Here is a 15159-nt window from a genome sequence, read left to right as displayed (position 1 = left end):
AATTCTGCTCGTCTTTGATCACATTGATGTGAAAGAAACGCAGGTTGCAGTCTGCTGGTACAGCCTGGTTAGGAGCAGCACCAGCAGTATAAGGTGCGCTGCACACCTGCCTGCCTTCCACTGCCCGCTCTCCCTGCTGCTGGGCCAGCACAGCTCTGTGCATGGCAACAACCTGGATGATACCGTGATTAAGGATCCATTACTTCCCCTACATCCCAGAAACCAAACTAGGAAACAGAATGGACTCTGCTTGACCACAGAGAGCCTGCATAAAATCCTGTGCCAGCAAATGAGTTACTCATGGCTGTAATGATGACATGAGGAAGGAAGCAACAGCATGTGTAACTTCAGCTGATAGTTTCCAAACTCTTCATAACATCCAACACCAAACCAAACATTGTTACTGGATTACAGACAGTCCATCTGAACAGCACGATGCTGAGCAGGCAGCTTCTTGAATGCTTCCCGTGTTTCTATCAGTAAAGTCAATTGGGCCTGAAACTGCAGTTTCAGGTTTCAGGGAATATGCAGATTATTTCCTGTCTTTAATGTTTAAGGTCAAAGGAAATAAAGCTCAACATTTTGGACACCTGTTTGTACTCACTTATGAAATTCCTTCTGAATTACCCTTCTACCACTTTAAGTTTGCTATTAATAAGGTTTACTGACCAGATCAATGACCATTGTGTCCTCAAATTCTTCATTCATATCCTCTAGCTGACCTCGTGAGGACATCATTACATCTTCGAAGATGGGTTCAGCGTCATCTTCCATTAGACCGCGTCTGATTAGGCAGAAAGAACTCATCAATTTCAGGCATTGTAATGACAGCATTCACGGTTGGGAAATTAAGAACAATGCAAAATCCTATCCCTTAATTCCTTCTCATTGTTACACCGAGAATAAAGGCAGCATGTTCACTCAGTATTAGCTGGAAGAAAATTGCATGTAAAAAAAACCTCCCACTGGCAGAGGCTAAAGCAGGACGTCCAGTGCAATATCATTATGACCACTAATTACACCTGTCCTTAAGAAGGAAAGGGCAGTGAGCTCATTGGGTTTGCCTGCCCTTTTACAAAAAGGAGATACAGCATTTGCCAAGTGCTGCAAAGTGCCTGGGAATCCACCAGTGAATCCAAGACCAGTTTCTAACACTATAACGACCTGATCTTGCTAGAGACCCTGGCCCCCACCCTGAGAAGTTTATGTACTGAAAGACTTCATTAGATCAGCACAGGAGCACAGAGCACCTTGTACAACAGAGCACTTCTGCATTCACACCCATGTGTGTTCCCCCCATTATCTGCACAGTGGGACACCTCTGCAGGAGGTGAGGTGGGTGAATAAAGCTTAAACGAGCTCATGGGAAAACTGGAAAACAACTTGAGATAAATGCTCACTGTAAATTACTTAACAGACAAACCACAGCGCTTCAAGGGAAGGGTCTGAGAATAGTTGAAGGCAATTAGAGAACTATGGAAATGGTACCACGAAGGTCTGCTGCGTTCATGAGGCACCTGCATACAGCTGTGGTTAGGGGCAGAACACTGAGCTACTGAGCCCTATTGCCTGGTGTCCATCTCGGTGTTACAAAGCTGTAACTCTGCCTTTATTAATAACAGTTAAATATCACAGAATTTAACAGTAACAACCCAGAAAAGTAACGTTTAAATGCAACTTTGCCATCTAAAATGGTTCTGGATCTGGAGACGAAGATGCAATGAACACTTACACTGCGTGCCTTACGCCAGTCCTTCCTTTCATGTAGTTCATTCCTGTCCTGTCCTTTCGATTTAAATCTTCTAGCTTCTGTTGGCCCAACCACGATATCTGCATCTGGGGACTAACAGACACAGAGCAGCGTTATGACAGAGCACAAACGATTCCGAGTTGGCTGTTATTTAGACAGCATTCCCTCCAGTTCTGTGTCTGGCTGTGCTTCAGATTTAGTTGTTCAAATTACACCCATCATTGTACAAACCTTCCCGATACCCTTCTGCAATTTGCCTCCTCCCACTGAATGTGCACAAAAATACCCATTAATTGTTGCAATAAAAACAGCTACATACAATGCTGGCGTTTCCCATTCATTAATGCAGCACGTGCCTGAAATGAGGACACTCTCAGATCAGGCAAAAACAGGGGTAAGAATAAATCCAAGTTAACAACAGAAATATTGTAAGACAAAAAGCCACACAACGTGAAAACCAAATAGCTTTGAAATGCACAATCCATATCTACTTCAGCATCCAGTAACTTATCCATACACAAACTCCTGAAAGGCTGTACTTTGCACCACCTAAACCCAGAAGCAGAAAGCAACGCATTCAGCATTTTGTGTATTGCAGTTAGAAAGAGACGATAGAGTAAGTGCAGATCTTCAGAGCAACGTCACATTTGAATTATGTAACCTCATACCCCAGTAACACTGACACGATAAAAGGGAAGAACAGCTCAGGAGGAAATACTGCCCTGGGAACAACTGAGAACTTCTGCTCAGCAACTGACTGCTCTGTATTTATTGTTGACCCTCATCTGCCATAGAATTATTTAGTCTGGGAAAGACCTTCAAGACTGTCATGTCCAATCAGTGTTTTAAGTACCTGGTGTTAGATACTGATACCTGTACACAGCTATCATGCAGAAAGTATACATTAGATTGTATACAACTGTATACATTCATATTTTTAGGGATTTTCTATGGAATGCACAGGGTGTTTGGGATCAATTGAAAAGTGGATTAGGGATCAGCAGGATCCAACTCTAAGGTATGTTGTGGCATATTAGAGACAGCATGTTAAGTGGGAAGATGTGGTGACCCTCATGATGCATGTAGCAGCAAACTCCAGGCTGAAAGAAAATCATTCCCTACTGCTGGTTGATACCATGTTGTCAGTATGGGGAAATAAGGGAGCTGAAATCATTTATGGAAACACCAAACATGCTGCAGAAACATTTATCTGTAGCCAGTTGAGATGCAAGTATCTCTTGTGGCAAACACAGATTCACAGATCTTATCAAGGGTTCATCTGTTGTAATGCTGATGTCTGTGCACGCTGCTTACACAACCAAAGAACTGGCTATAAGGGTTATAAAAACAGTTCCTTAAGACACTATAAAGTATAACAGACAGAAGTTTTTAACAATTACTGTTATCCTTTGCCTTCAGATTGATAGAATCAGCACAGAACAGCATCCTCCAAGACTTTGTTAAAGAAACTACTAACAGATAATAACAACCATTTTTCCCCCCATAAACAGATTAAAATGGAGGTGATAAAATGGGTGTTGAATGACAAAATTTAGGGCACAACAAAACTGCCTGCAAAAGTGCCCAGAAGCAGGAGATACTTCAGCAGCTGAATGGGACTGAAGGGTTAATTTGTAAGAAATCAGGAAAGATTTCTGGAGAACATTTACTGTGCTACGACAGAAAGAAAAGAGAAGAGAATATCTAATAGGTCACAGACGCAGTTCAAACCAAGCTGGGCCCACAAACCCTGATTTACCCACAAACCCACAGTTATGCAGTATATAATAGTTTTAACGTGAAGAACTTCTATCTTGACTTTGTTACAACCTTTTTTTTTGGAGGGGGGGGGACAGATTTAAAATAATCAAAGTATTGCTGAGCCATAACCAAGATCCTTCCAGTTGCTTTTGCAAAGAAACACTGCACCTGTGGAGCCACAACTACCTGTATACAGGTACACAACTTCTTTACCTGGATTTCACTGTGTTCGGGACGGACATTGCAACACTTACTTGTGTAAAAAATCTTGTTCAGATCCCTGCTCCGACTCGTGCTCCTGGATCTGCTCCCCCATTTGTCTGGTGTTCTCTCTCAAGACAGTTGAGGTGAGCTGTGGTGGCTGCAGTGCTCCTGGAGTATGGATGTTCTCATTCCTGTTCAGCCAAGAACCTTCCAGACTCTCATCTAGGAAAGGAACATTCAGAATTACTGCTGTGTTACTGATGGGGTAAAACATAGTGTTGCTGCCTTTAAATTCCTCTCAGCCAACTCACGGAACCTTCTGTTAATAATTAAAGCTTTCCATCTATGCTGCACTTCAACACAGAGGCAGCACCTTCCACTAAGTGATGTTTTCAGCAGGTTTGTATCTATTGTAGTAGATGTGCCTTTAAGATCAGCTGGGTAAGAACTCAAAATGGTCCTTTTTGTGTTCTGCTAAGGAAGGATTCCTACCAGTTATTCCCAGCAATAACAACTACTCAAAGTAGAAATACTTAAAACAAAAGATTGCAAACATCCTGCACTGCAGCACTGCCTGCTTTGTTGGGTGGCTCATACACACTTCACAAAAACAATTCCTAAGTACCAACTTTGCAATCTAAATATAAGACTGTTCACCTTGTACATCAAATGAAACACGACTGAACACCACGATGGGAGTGGAAGCATCAGCCTTGGGAAACATCAGTGAGCAGCATCCCAGTGGAGCACAGAGGGACATTTTAAATAAGGACAGGTTTAAATCTGGCTGGTGTCAATTTCAGCATATTTAGAGTTCAGAGCAGATGGGAGGATGGAGATGGGAAGCTGACTGAAGGTGTAATGTGGGATGCTGGGCTTGCACTGAGAAAGCAGTAAAATGGAGATGAAGGGCTGGTGGGGCCTGAGATGAACATGTGAGAACACAGCTGTGCAGACAAGAGACATGTGGAAGTTGCTGCAGCAAGTGAAAGACAAGAGACTACAGAAGAAAAGACATGGTCATAGATTTATTGACAGGAGGAAATAGAGAGAGTAGCTGTAGACCTCAACAGGTCTCTTTGCTTTTCCTATGCCTTTTATTACTGTTTGGGCATAAAAGCTGTCTAAAAAGTTGCCTATTTATTATTGAATTTGCCTTTTATAAAACTAAGGGTTTTTTAAAATCCTTTTTATGTTTCACTTCCTTAAGGCATTATGAAGAGATGTCAGAGCCACCCATACAGACAGCAGTTCCACTTTCAGTAACAACTGAACAATTCTCCAGCCCAGTCAACTGAACCCAATACACACCGGGCTGAGGGCAGGAAGGAACTACAGGGTCTGGCTTTGCTTCTTAGATGCCACGATAGCTCCTGCAGTGACTATGTCCTTTCTTTAGAGTGGGATTTAAACACCTTAGCAGGATTCAGAAGCAGGTCTGCATTTGTGGTTCCAGTGCTAGATTAAAACTGAAACTACGACTTCTGGAAGGGTTATAAAAATATGTAAAGATAAAAAACAACGGCCTGTGTACCTGCTGCATACAGACTATGTGTAGGCAACCAGCTGCTCATCAGACTGATTCTTCATAGCTCCACTTCCACAGACCAGTGAACAGTAAATACTTATTTCTAAGAAGAGGATTACATTTCTGAGTCCTTCTTGAGCTCATTATGTGTGCATACAAAATGAGCCCCCTCCTTGTGCAGCAGTCTGTATCTGCCCACAAAAAACACACAAACTGGCTCCAGGCCGTACTGCTGTTATGTGATCTCCTGTGGAAACTGTGGCACACTCAGATCTTTCAGAAGGTGAACAATGAGGTGAATGGCCACAGATTGAGGCTCACAGCATTTTAAGTCAGAGATGGTTTTGGAAAATACAGGACCCCAGATATTGCAAAGAAAGGTAATATTCAAAAGGAAGGTGTTGCAAGTCAGAGCTTCCTCCTATTGATCACTGAACAAGGCAGGCATGAAAGAGAGTGGGGCAAACAATGTCATAAAACCTCCACCCTAAGAATAAGACTCGCCTTGGGGGGGAGCTGAGATGTTACTACAGTTAGTGGAAAAATAAGGATACTGGTAGAAAAAATAGATTAGAATTAAAGTAGTAACAGGAGGAGAGAAAAAAAACGACCCCAGTTGAATCCTGCATAAACCACGGCAACATGAAGGAAGCAAAACAATGTCTGAAGGAAGCAAGCTGTGCTTTCTTCTACCCAGGCTCTAGGTTGGCTCATGCACCGCTCAGCATAAGCTGTAGGGGAGAATGGACCTGGCTATGAGTGTGTATGAGTGTGTACAGACCAACATTTGAAGAATGGGGTATCTTTGGTAAGTGGTTACATATTCAGGAGAACTGGCATTAGATTCTTCACTGAGGGGTTACTATGGCAGATAACAACCTTGGAAAACACTCCGGAGTTTAAAGATCTCACTTATAATTGCTGTCTATTGAAACAGCATGTTCGCATAAACATGCACTGCATGGTGCAATTTGACACTTATCAACCAGGAACAGATGCAATCTTGTAAGAAGTTGGCCACCATTGCCAAATTCCTCATGTACACTCCTGAAGTCATAGAAAAAGTAAATACAATGTAGACTGGTGCCACCTTGAACAAAAACATGCATCTCTTTAGTGTTCCCCGGTGTCCTGGCAAAGCAGTGATCTATATCAGAATTCCTGCCTCAGGTTTGCTCCAACACCCCATCAATTAACAACTGCTTCAAAACAAAACAGAAGCAGAAATCTGTGACTGGGAATGGTGCAGAGCAGTTCACTCCACAGCCACCTCCTGTCTCCACTGCCAGTAGCAGCTTTTAGTAGTTCTCCATCTGAAACTCTCAGGACAAGCAGGAGCAGGGAATTACGAGGCTATTTCTCATACAGAAACGGTGAAGCTTGATAGGAATTTGCAGAACAAGTGCTTTGCTTTCATCACATACACAACACAAGGAAAGCTGTAATGCATGTACAAATGAGAAACACCTCCACTAGGCAGAATAAAACCATACAAACCTTCTACTCTCTTTTTGTGTAGCGGTGGCCGTCCTTTCTTATTTCTGACCGAAGAGGTTTTGCTGCTGCTGCTCCCACTGTTAACAGACATCCTGTCATCTTCGCCGCCTGTAACTAGTGAGTTCCTATAAGAAATCAGTGGGAGCCACACGTCTTCTCTTCTCTCCATCATCTGCTCTGTCAGAAACTTTTCTAAGTAGGTGTGACTGAAAATAGAAAACAAATTGCAGAGGCTCAGAGTGTTGTTTCCTCTGTAATTAATGTGCAAGTCCTCCCCACAGTGCTGAGAGCTTAACAGAAATCTGTCATGGCGTCTCCTTACTTTAATTTGATAGTGTATGTTGATAAGGCTTCATACCTCAAAGTGATTCAGAATTCACAGCATTCCCTCAAAACAAAGTAACAGCTTATTGTGCACAGGTTACTCAGATAAGCAACTTAAAGTTTCCTCTCCCCAACATCTTCCTATACTTGCCTGCAGTCATTCACAGTGCAGATCTACTTGAATTCCCCTTCTATCCTGCATAGCAAGTGAGCCACTTCTCTATATTGCTGGTGTGTCAACAGACAATCTGAATTAGTAGACTAGGATATAATTTAGCATCTTTGGAATGGGAGGAGAACAGTTTCCTCAAATACAAGCAGATATTTTTCAGTAAAAAGCTGAAGATCCATTCCACTGCCACAGAGAAGCCCAGTGAGAACTTGTTAACTCAGGGGAGGAACAAACCAACTTCTGTCCCACATATGGCCAGGAGGGCATGCAAGCTATTTTCCTTTGAACGTTCTTCCATAAAATGAGTAAGAAAAGCCACACAAAAGTGATTTCCAATGAGTTCCAAGCATTCAGAATTAAAGCAAGAGAAGGCACTGTACTTCAGCATTACTTCCCTCTGTTCAAAAAATACATTATGATGCACTCTGTGTATTATGAATGAGATCACAATCTCATTCAGCACCACACTGCCAAGTGGCAATAAGAGTAATAGTAACAATAACACTATATTAACAGTAACACAAATAATATGAATTATACTAATAATTAAGAAGTAAATCAGAAAGGAAGCAGAAGCTTAGCAAAACAGTAGTGTTTCCTGAACTGGGAACGGTATCGTGCACCGAGGGCAGGTGACAGGCAGACACACTGAATCAACAGTTCGGTTTTTTTGAGATAGGGAAGGCAATGTGGAAGGTCGGCAGCCCTCCAGTTTGCCCCCATACATGCAGACAGGCAGGTATGTTGATGAGATGTTCAGGGTTATTCTAGAGCACTTTAACCTCCAGACTAACAGCCCATTGCTGAGCTTACAGTCAGCTGGCAGGAGACCAAGGCAGCAGGGAGGTAAGTGATCCCGTACACAGGACTTCTCCACCAGATGGTGGTCATGTTCCTTCCTGCTTGCAGCCTGCTGCCCCTTTGCAGGGCGGGGGAGAGGTCCCTCTGGATTGGAGCAGCCATGCTACAGAGAAGGGCAAAATCAACTATCCAGAGTATAACTGAGAATGTAATGTCAGCAAACTGCTATGGGGCAATGAACCCATTGCCTGACGAGTGCAAACGTGACAGATCTCTCAAGTGAAGGAATGCAGAGATCTCCAAAAAAACATCTTCACATATAAGCTGGTTATCTTGACTCTCTCCATAGTTACAGCAGCCAATAGAATCTAGGCCATATCTGAGCTTATCTTAAAGCACTAATTTAGGACAGATCAGAGGAATCATGTCCTAAAGACCCTATTTCTTTTCATCAATCTTCAAATGCAGCTGAAGTAAATAGCTCAGACACACAAGGCTACAAGACAGCTAAAATCAGGAGAAATGGATTCCACCACAGCAACCTCTGCAGTCCTGGGAAGAAGGTGAGAAATAAATGTAAATGGTATCACAGAGGGGTAAAGAAAGAGAAATACTGAACTTCATACGAAGGGTCAGGTCTGATTTAGCTGTCAGGTATGCTGGGTACAGTGATATAACTTCAGATTTAAGACACCAGAGAACCTTGTGGAAGAACCAATAAGTGTGCAGGAAAAATAAGATGCATTAAATTCAACTTGAATTGGGCTAATTACACTTAAGCGAGCAGATAGAGGGAACCTGCAGTTCAGCTGGAAAGGCAGCCAGAAAATCTTTGTATTATTAAGCCCTGTCCTGAAGAACAGAACAGAGGTTGACAAAAGTCACAGTCACGGTAGTATGATGTTACATACACTTGTAGAATGACTTAAGTTCACTGTGGCCAGAAGAATAACTAAAAAGATATCTACAACCATAAATGATAATTAATGGTAATTACATATTTAAATTGCCATGGAATTATTCAAAGAACTCAGTTCTAGTCTGGCACACAGTGCTATGATGACATTTAACTACACTGTTTTTCCTTTACTGCTTCTATGCCATGGCCAGATCTTAGATGTTTGTTACAGAACACACCAGAAATGAATACTCTTACCTCTGCAGTGATGCTGACAACACATCTTTGCTATGAACTTGCCTTCACTAATGCAGCTTTCTCTTTATCAATTCTCTCAATATCCATGGCTGCCTTTGCCATTTTTTCACATGTTAGTCACACAACAGTGTTTCTTGCTATATATTCAGCTCTCATCAACAGTGTGTCTGATTTATTTCATTTTTGGTATCTCATCTGCAGCCACTGATGGCCACGCAAATACAAGTTGCTTGTTTCAGTCTGAGGTTTCTATCACTCTGCTTTTTCCTAAACAACAACAGTGCTGTCTCTCACCCTGTCTTTCCATCCTATCGGACCAGTAACAGAAGCCTCGGCAATTCAATTTACCAAGTCGAAAAGTTCTTAAAATAAACATAAATATACTTCTCATATGAATGTCTAACAGAAATGAATGTCACTGCAATGTTTAGAGGCCTATATATTTCATATACTGCTTACAGCTCATTCCTTTTTCTGCTTGTCTGACAAATGATGCTTCTTAATTTCAGTGCTCCATGGGAAATTTTAAGCAGTTTTATAAGTCTAAAGTTCACTTAATCAGTTGATTTGATTCTTCTTTTCTGATTTATTTTTATTACTAAAAAATATAAATTGATGAATAACTATATAAAAAGCCACTGTGCCTTCCTAAAACCCCCATTAGACAATGAGAAGCTGGAAGCAGAGGTTTCAGCTATATTGAATCATCAACTCTTAACACAGCTCAGCAAAACCCACCAAAGAAAACAAGGCTGTTACTTACACAGTCTTTTTGTCCTGCCGCAGGAGTTTAGAAGAAAATTCACTAAGCACTTCCAGGAAAGCAAGGTTAGGAGGTGGATAGTCTTGTCCCTTTTGATTCTGATATTTGAAGGCAAACTCTATTCCATCCCTACAGTAAAGAAATTTCAACACGGTCAGACATTTCTAAGAAAATAAAACAATATCAACATCATCCCATCACCTCTAAATGCTGCCTCAATCCATCACTCTTATTTTTCACTACTAGCAAATAGCAGCTTTTGGACCTGAAGGAAATCAAATGTTCCCTTTGAATGAGTGCAGATTCAAAGTCAATGGCAAAATATTGCCAGTCTCCTGTTAGAAGGAACTCACTGCAATGTAAGGAATTTGGCAGCTGTGGAAAGGCACTGCCTTAGCAGGAACAGCCAGTTGGCTTTTTCTTTTTAAAGCCTGAAGCAGATGCTTGCAGTAACAATTATATATGAGGTCTAACAAGGAATAACTTACACATCTACAGTCAGGGAAGAAAATTTACTTACCATCAATACTGATCCATGCATATCTGCCTTGTCTTTGCTTTATCATTTGAGACTAAGGAAAACTACTTTTACAAGACCCAATATGGCAAATGCATGCCTGGACATCTCTTCTCCTTGTCATAGCAAGTGTTCAGCAGCCTACTGATTTCCTTTCAGGTCAGGGGAAACCCAGAAAGATTTACAGGAGAAAGTGGAAGGGAAATGCAGAATGACTACAGACTTAAACAAACAAACAAAAAACCCAAACACTGTTGTTGCAGGTAGATTTGAGCGTAAAAGTGTCCAATTAAGTTCATACTGCAGACATCTTTGAAGTATAATCATGAGACCCTGGCCTAGGAGCGGGTCTGAGATGCCTTCTATGCAAACAGTAAGCATAGAGTTAGAGGAGTAACAGTAAGGATGGCTCCTTTCCAAAGATACCAGCAATAGGTGCCTTTCTCAGGGACACACACAGTATGAGCAGCTCTGGTTCTCCTGGTAGTAGTGATGCAGTGACCATGGCAGCGAAACAGATGCTGTGCCATCCTGGTCCATTCACATGCTTACTCACGGTCTGCTTGCTGAAAAGGTCCTCAGAACACTGGTATTTATGCTATGAGTAAAGCCATTACAATAGCACAAAGGATGCCTGAAAAGGTACTCATCAAAATAGACAAGATTCTGGGCTTCACAGTTACATCTATTTTATCTTCCTTACTCAGCCTCAGTTTCAATTGCTTTGAATCATTTGGTATAGGTAAAGGAACTTGTTTTTTCTCAGTGGGATCCAGGTTCACTGTTTACTATTGGATTTCCCTTCTGGAAAAGGACTGACAACATGGTTAAGCTCCTGAGCAAAAACGTTAAGGTGAAGTAATATAAAAATCTAGTTTATTTACCACCACTCACTTGTGTAGTGTGGCCACAGCCTCCCTTGTCTTGATCTGATCCAAGCCAAAAGTGAGGGCAAACCGACGAGCCAGTTCCTTAATTCCACTAACGTGGGCAGATGTCCTGTCCAGATTAGGACCTTGCTCCTGAACAAGTTCATTGAACAGCTAGAGAAAGAACTCAGTTGTTAGAATCTGTGTGCTAAAAACATGTTCATTGATAAAGTCTTTTATTCTTAACCTGCAAGTGCAGAGTGGGCATTAAGCTCACTTCTTTTATTTACATAGATATGGCAGATTTCACTTATCTTCTAATCCACCTCAGCTCCCAGATCACTGTCTGTGTAAGGGCTGTTTGACAACTGTCCCCCACCTTGTACTTGTGCAGACCACAACTCGTAGGCAGTGTTCTGCACATAACTTCACTGGATTGTATCGACTGCTTTCCCACATCAAGATGATTCTGCATTCTGAAGCTGCTTTCTAAAATACCTGCAATCCCCCACCACATCAGCACCAGCCAGAAAATTAGGAGGCAAAATTTCTATTGCATCATTCAAGACTTAATGTATATCTGAAGAGCATTACTGGGTAAATGCCTTCAAAACCTGCTTGGTTATGCCATTTCAGCACAATAATTAACAACTCACTAGTTTTCTAAACAGTTCTTTATCTACATTATCTTGTTATAGTACCACTTAGACCACATCTTACTAACTTGATAATGAGATCATCAGAGGAGACTGTGTCAACAACTGCATTAAATTTATCATTTCTGTCCTATCCACAAGTTCTGTTACCACATAATTAATGAAAGCAGCTTCCTCTGGCGTGATTTCTCCTTGAGAAATTCATACTGACTGTAAGATATCACTTAGAAACTTGCAAATATCTTGTCTGATATATATTTTACTTGTGATGTGGTGCTAGGCTGACAGATCTCTGGCATCTGACTTCTTCCTTTCCCCAAGTCTTAAGGACAAGAATTACTTTGACACTTAAAAGTTCCTCTGGAATTTCTTCAGTTTTTATCAGGTTTTCACACATCTTTCTTAGCTTCCAAATTGCTACAGGAAACTCTCTGGTAGTCTGGAATGAATGCTGGAAGGCCCAGCTGACTTGAAAACATCTAATCCATGTGAGAAACTTCTCTATGTAATGGATGTATCTAGTACTTCAAGGGCCTAAACAGTACTTAGGGAAGCACATGCTTTGTGCTGCCAGTAGAACAAAGATGGCTTTCATCATCAAGCCAATAATTTATGGTTGCTATAAAGCAAATTGCACATGGAAGAAACACGCTTAATAATATTGGAGGACTTCAGTTCATCACCTCAAAGTATGAAAAATTAATCCATATTTAGACAAAGAGGAAAGGAGAAGTCATTCTAATTCCTCTTGTTCACCAGGTACCAGGAAACAAACACTATAAATCAGCTTGGATCAAACTGCAAAGTTCTTTTCTCTTCTTCCATTTTAACCTGACCAAAACTTTGCCTGTTGTTGGCTTAATGGTGCAGAGACAAATCAGTGGTGACAGCCTGAATCACACAGCAGCACAGACTCTAAACAGAAGCACAAACTTTTTTTTAGCCTCCTTGTAAACAGTGCCAGAGAAAAGTCCTGCCCAGGAATTTCTGCCATGTGGGATTTCTAACAAAAATCAATATTCTTACCTGTTGCAAACTGAGAATGAGTGTCTTTGCACACTGGATTTTATCAATTTGCCTTGTTTTGCTCAGGGTTTCCTTAATGATATCCCCATAGTCATTGTAGTACTAGGAACAAACATGGAGAAAAATCCTCTTTAACAGAAACTCTTACACAATATTTCAGTATGTTTTTTTTTCCCTTATTACTTCTAGTTCTTTTGAAAAGGCAGCAGTTAAAACGAAAACAACAACAAAATCACAACAGTTTCAAACCCAGATTTCTTATATGAGAGGGAAGTAATGTTTCTGTATGAAATTCAAGCTGACAAGTCACCTGCACCCTGTGATGAGATGGGGACTTGTTATCACCTTCGTTATGTTTGTTACCATACTTGTTATATCTTTTGTAACAGATATATTGAAAAACAAAAGAGCATTTCCTGTCCCAAACTAAATGTTTGAAGAAAGTGAGCTGTGGCTGAAAATAATAAGAAGCAATAATACATTGAACCTACACATTATTGAACAGATAGCTACAATTAGAAGGTCCATGGTGAGTTTAGATGGCCGCCATCCACTGAAGCCAGGAAACTGAATAAGGGATTAGTCAACATGAAGCACTGGTTCATTCTCTGCACTGAATGAGGAATGACTGCTGAGAAGCACAGCCTGCATAATCATTAAAGCTTTGGGCTGAGAATCTAAACTTTTTCTTTCCAGCATTCTTTCAGCTTGATTAATCCTTCTGCACTCATAACTATTTGTTTTCATTCCCTCTCAAATATTGTTCCTACCTTCTTTGCTATAGAAATCATCCTAGTTTGCCCTCTAAATTCAGTTTCTCTCACTCTTCCCTTATTTCAAGAGACAAAGGGAAGGAGAAAGAGAAAAATAAAGAGTAGCAGAAGGCAGGAAACCAACCTGAGTGTGATACCTTCATCTTGAAACTGCTGCTCAGTCTTCTTTGGGATGCCTAAGCTCTTAGAGACACGTGGGTTCACCTGGCAATCTGATATAAGCTGAGGGACTCTGTGTAGCTTGGCAGTGTCAGGAGTGCTATGTGCATGCTCACCAGCAGGTAATTGTGCAAGCAAGAGCGTAAAGTGGCAGCTGTGTAACAAGTCTTTCTGAATTCCTCTGGGGCTAAATATTGCATAGAAGCAGTGTACGTTGATAAAATATTCAAGTACTGCATACCCACTTACAGCAGTCCCACAATGCACTTTTTTACTGCTATCCTGTATAAAACAATCTCTTCTCATAGAAAACCCAGCTTGCTTCCCTGCTATGGCAAACCCCAAGGCTAGGAGTGTCCCAGTGAAAGTGACAAACAACTGATAGTAGGGATTCTAGGAATTCATTTGAAGAGCAGGATAAGAAATGCTCTGTAAAGGTAAGTGCCTCTGAAAATACTCAGCATCTTGTAGGCTCTTAGTAAGGCTCTCCTTACATAGGAAGGCTAGTTCAGATCTTATAGTTTCTCAGTTACAGGTGTAATTTAAAAAGGAAAAACTAGTACAGAAATCAAGTAAGGCTGGCAAAGCTTTCAAGTGGTCAGTCTTCAACTACTGCACTGCAAGGGAGAGAAGCAAGTAACCTGACTCTGCAATGTAAGCTCACTTAGGAGGAGCAGAATACACGGAGCTGTACCTTCATATAGTGTTTGAAGATATCAGCAGCTGCGTGCATGTCCACAATGTCATAAATTATCAGCTTGCTAAAGGCAGCCAGAAGGTTTCTTCTCTTATGTAAAGCTTCTATTTTGTTCGCTTCGTCTTCTTCATCTCCCTCTGAAAGCATCAACAATAAAGTTACTATAACTGCCTGTTATTTTCTAAAGCAACATTATTTAAGAGTAGCGTACAGGAAAAAAGTCACTTATTTAAAATGGAAGCAAGGATTGCTGCAGGAGAAGCTAAAATGAAAGATAATCATTCTTGGACGTTAGGACCTTCAGGGTATTTGGGAATTTCAGGAAGATGACACCATTCATTCACCAGGGGTGCTGTACAGGGAAACTGTATTACACAATTTACAGAAGAAAATGCAATCAGCTGTACCAATTGTGATCATAGCAAATAACATCTATTTAGTTGAGAGCTTTTTTAAAGGGGAATGTCCTAACCATCCTGAATTCAAACAGATCCGTGTAGGGGCCA

At 41.1% G+C, this 15159-nt stretch overlaps 1 protein-coding gene across 5 annotated transcripts in view; it reads right to left on the bottom strand.

Annotated features, from left to right (window-relative positions):
* Window positions 1-15159, bottom strand: part of STAG1 (stromal antigen 1) — a 150080-nt gene that overhangs the window by 2947 nt on the left and 131974 nt on the right. For all 5 annotated transcript variants that reach the window (XM_015870971.2, XM_015870970.2, XM_032446719.1 and 2 more), the window contains 8 exons: window positions 14651-14790; window positions 13025-13126; window positions 11368-11516; window positions 9957-10085; window positions 6741-6946; window positions 3766-3937; window positions 1733-1843; window positions 670-784 (listed from right to left, as the gene is read on the bottom strand). In XM_015870971.2, coding sequence (XP_015726457.1) covers window positions 670-784; window positions 1733-1843; window positions 3766-3937; window positions 6741-6946; window positions 9957-10085; window positions 11368-11516; window positions 13025-13126; window positions 14651-14790 — 1124 coding nt within the window. The remainder of the gene's footprint in view (window positions 1-669; window positions 785-1732; window positions 1844-3765; window positions 3938-6740; window positions 6947-9956; window positions 10086-11367; window positions 11517-13024; window positions 13127-14650; window positions 14791-15159) is intronic.

Source organism: Coturnix japonica, chromosome 9 (assembly GCF_001577835.2).
Source record: "Coturnix japonica isolate 7356 chromosome 9, Coturnix japonica 2.1, whole genome shotgun sequence".
In the NCBI taxonomy this organism is placed as follows: domain Eukaryota; kingdom Metazoa; phylum Chordata; class Aves; order Galliformes; family Phasianidae; genus Coturnix; species Coturnix japonica.
The sequence above is the reverse complement of the archived record's forward strand: the minus strand, read 5'-3'. Positions and strand labels throughout refer to the sequence as shown.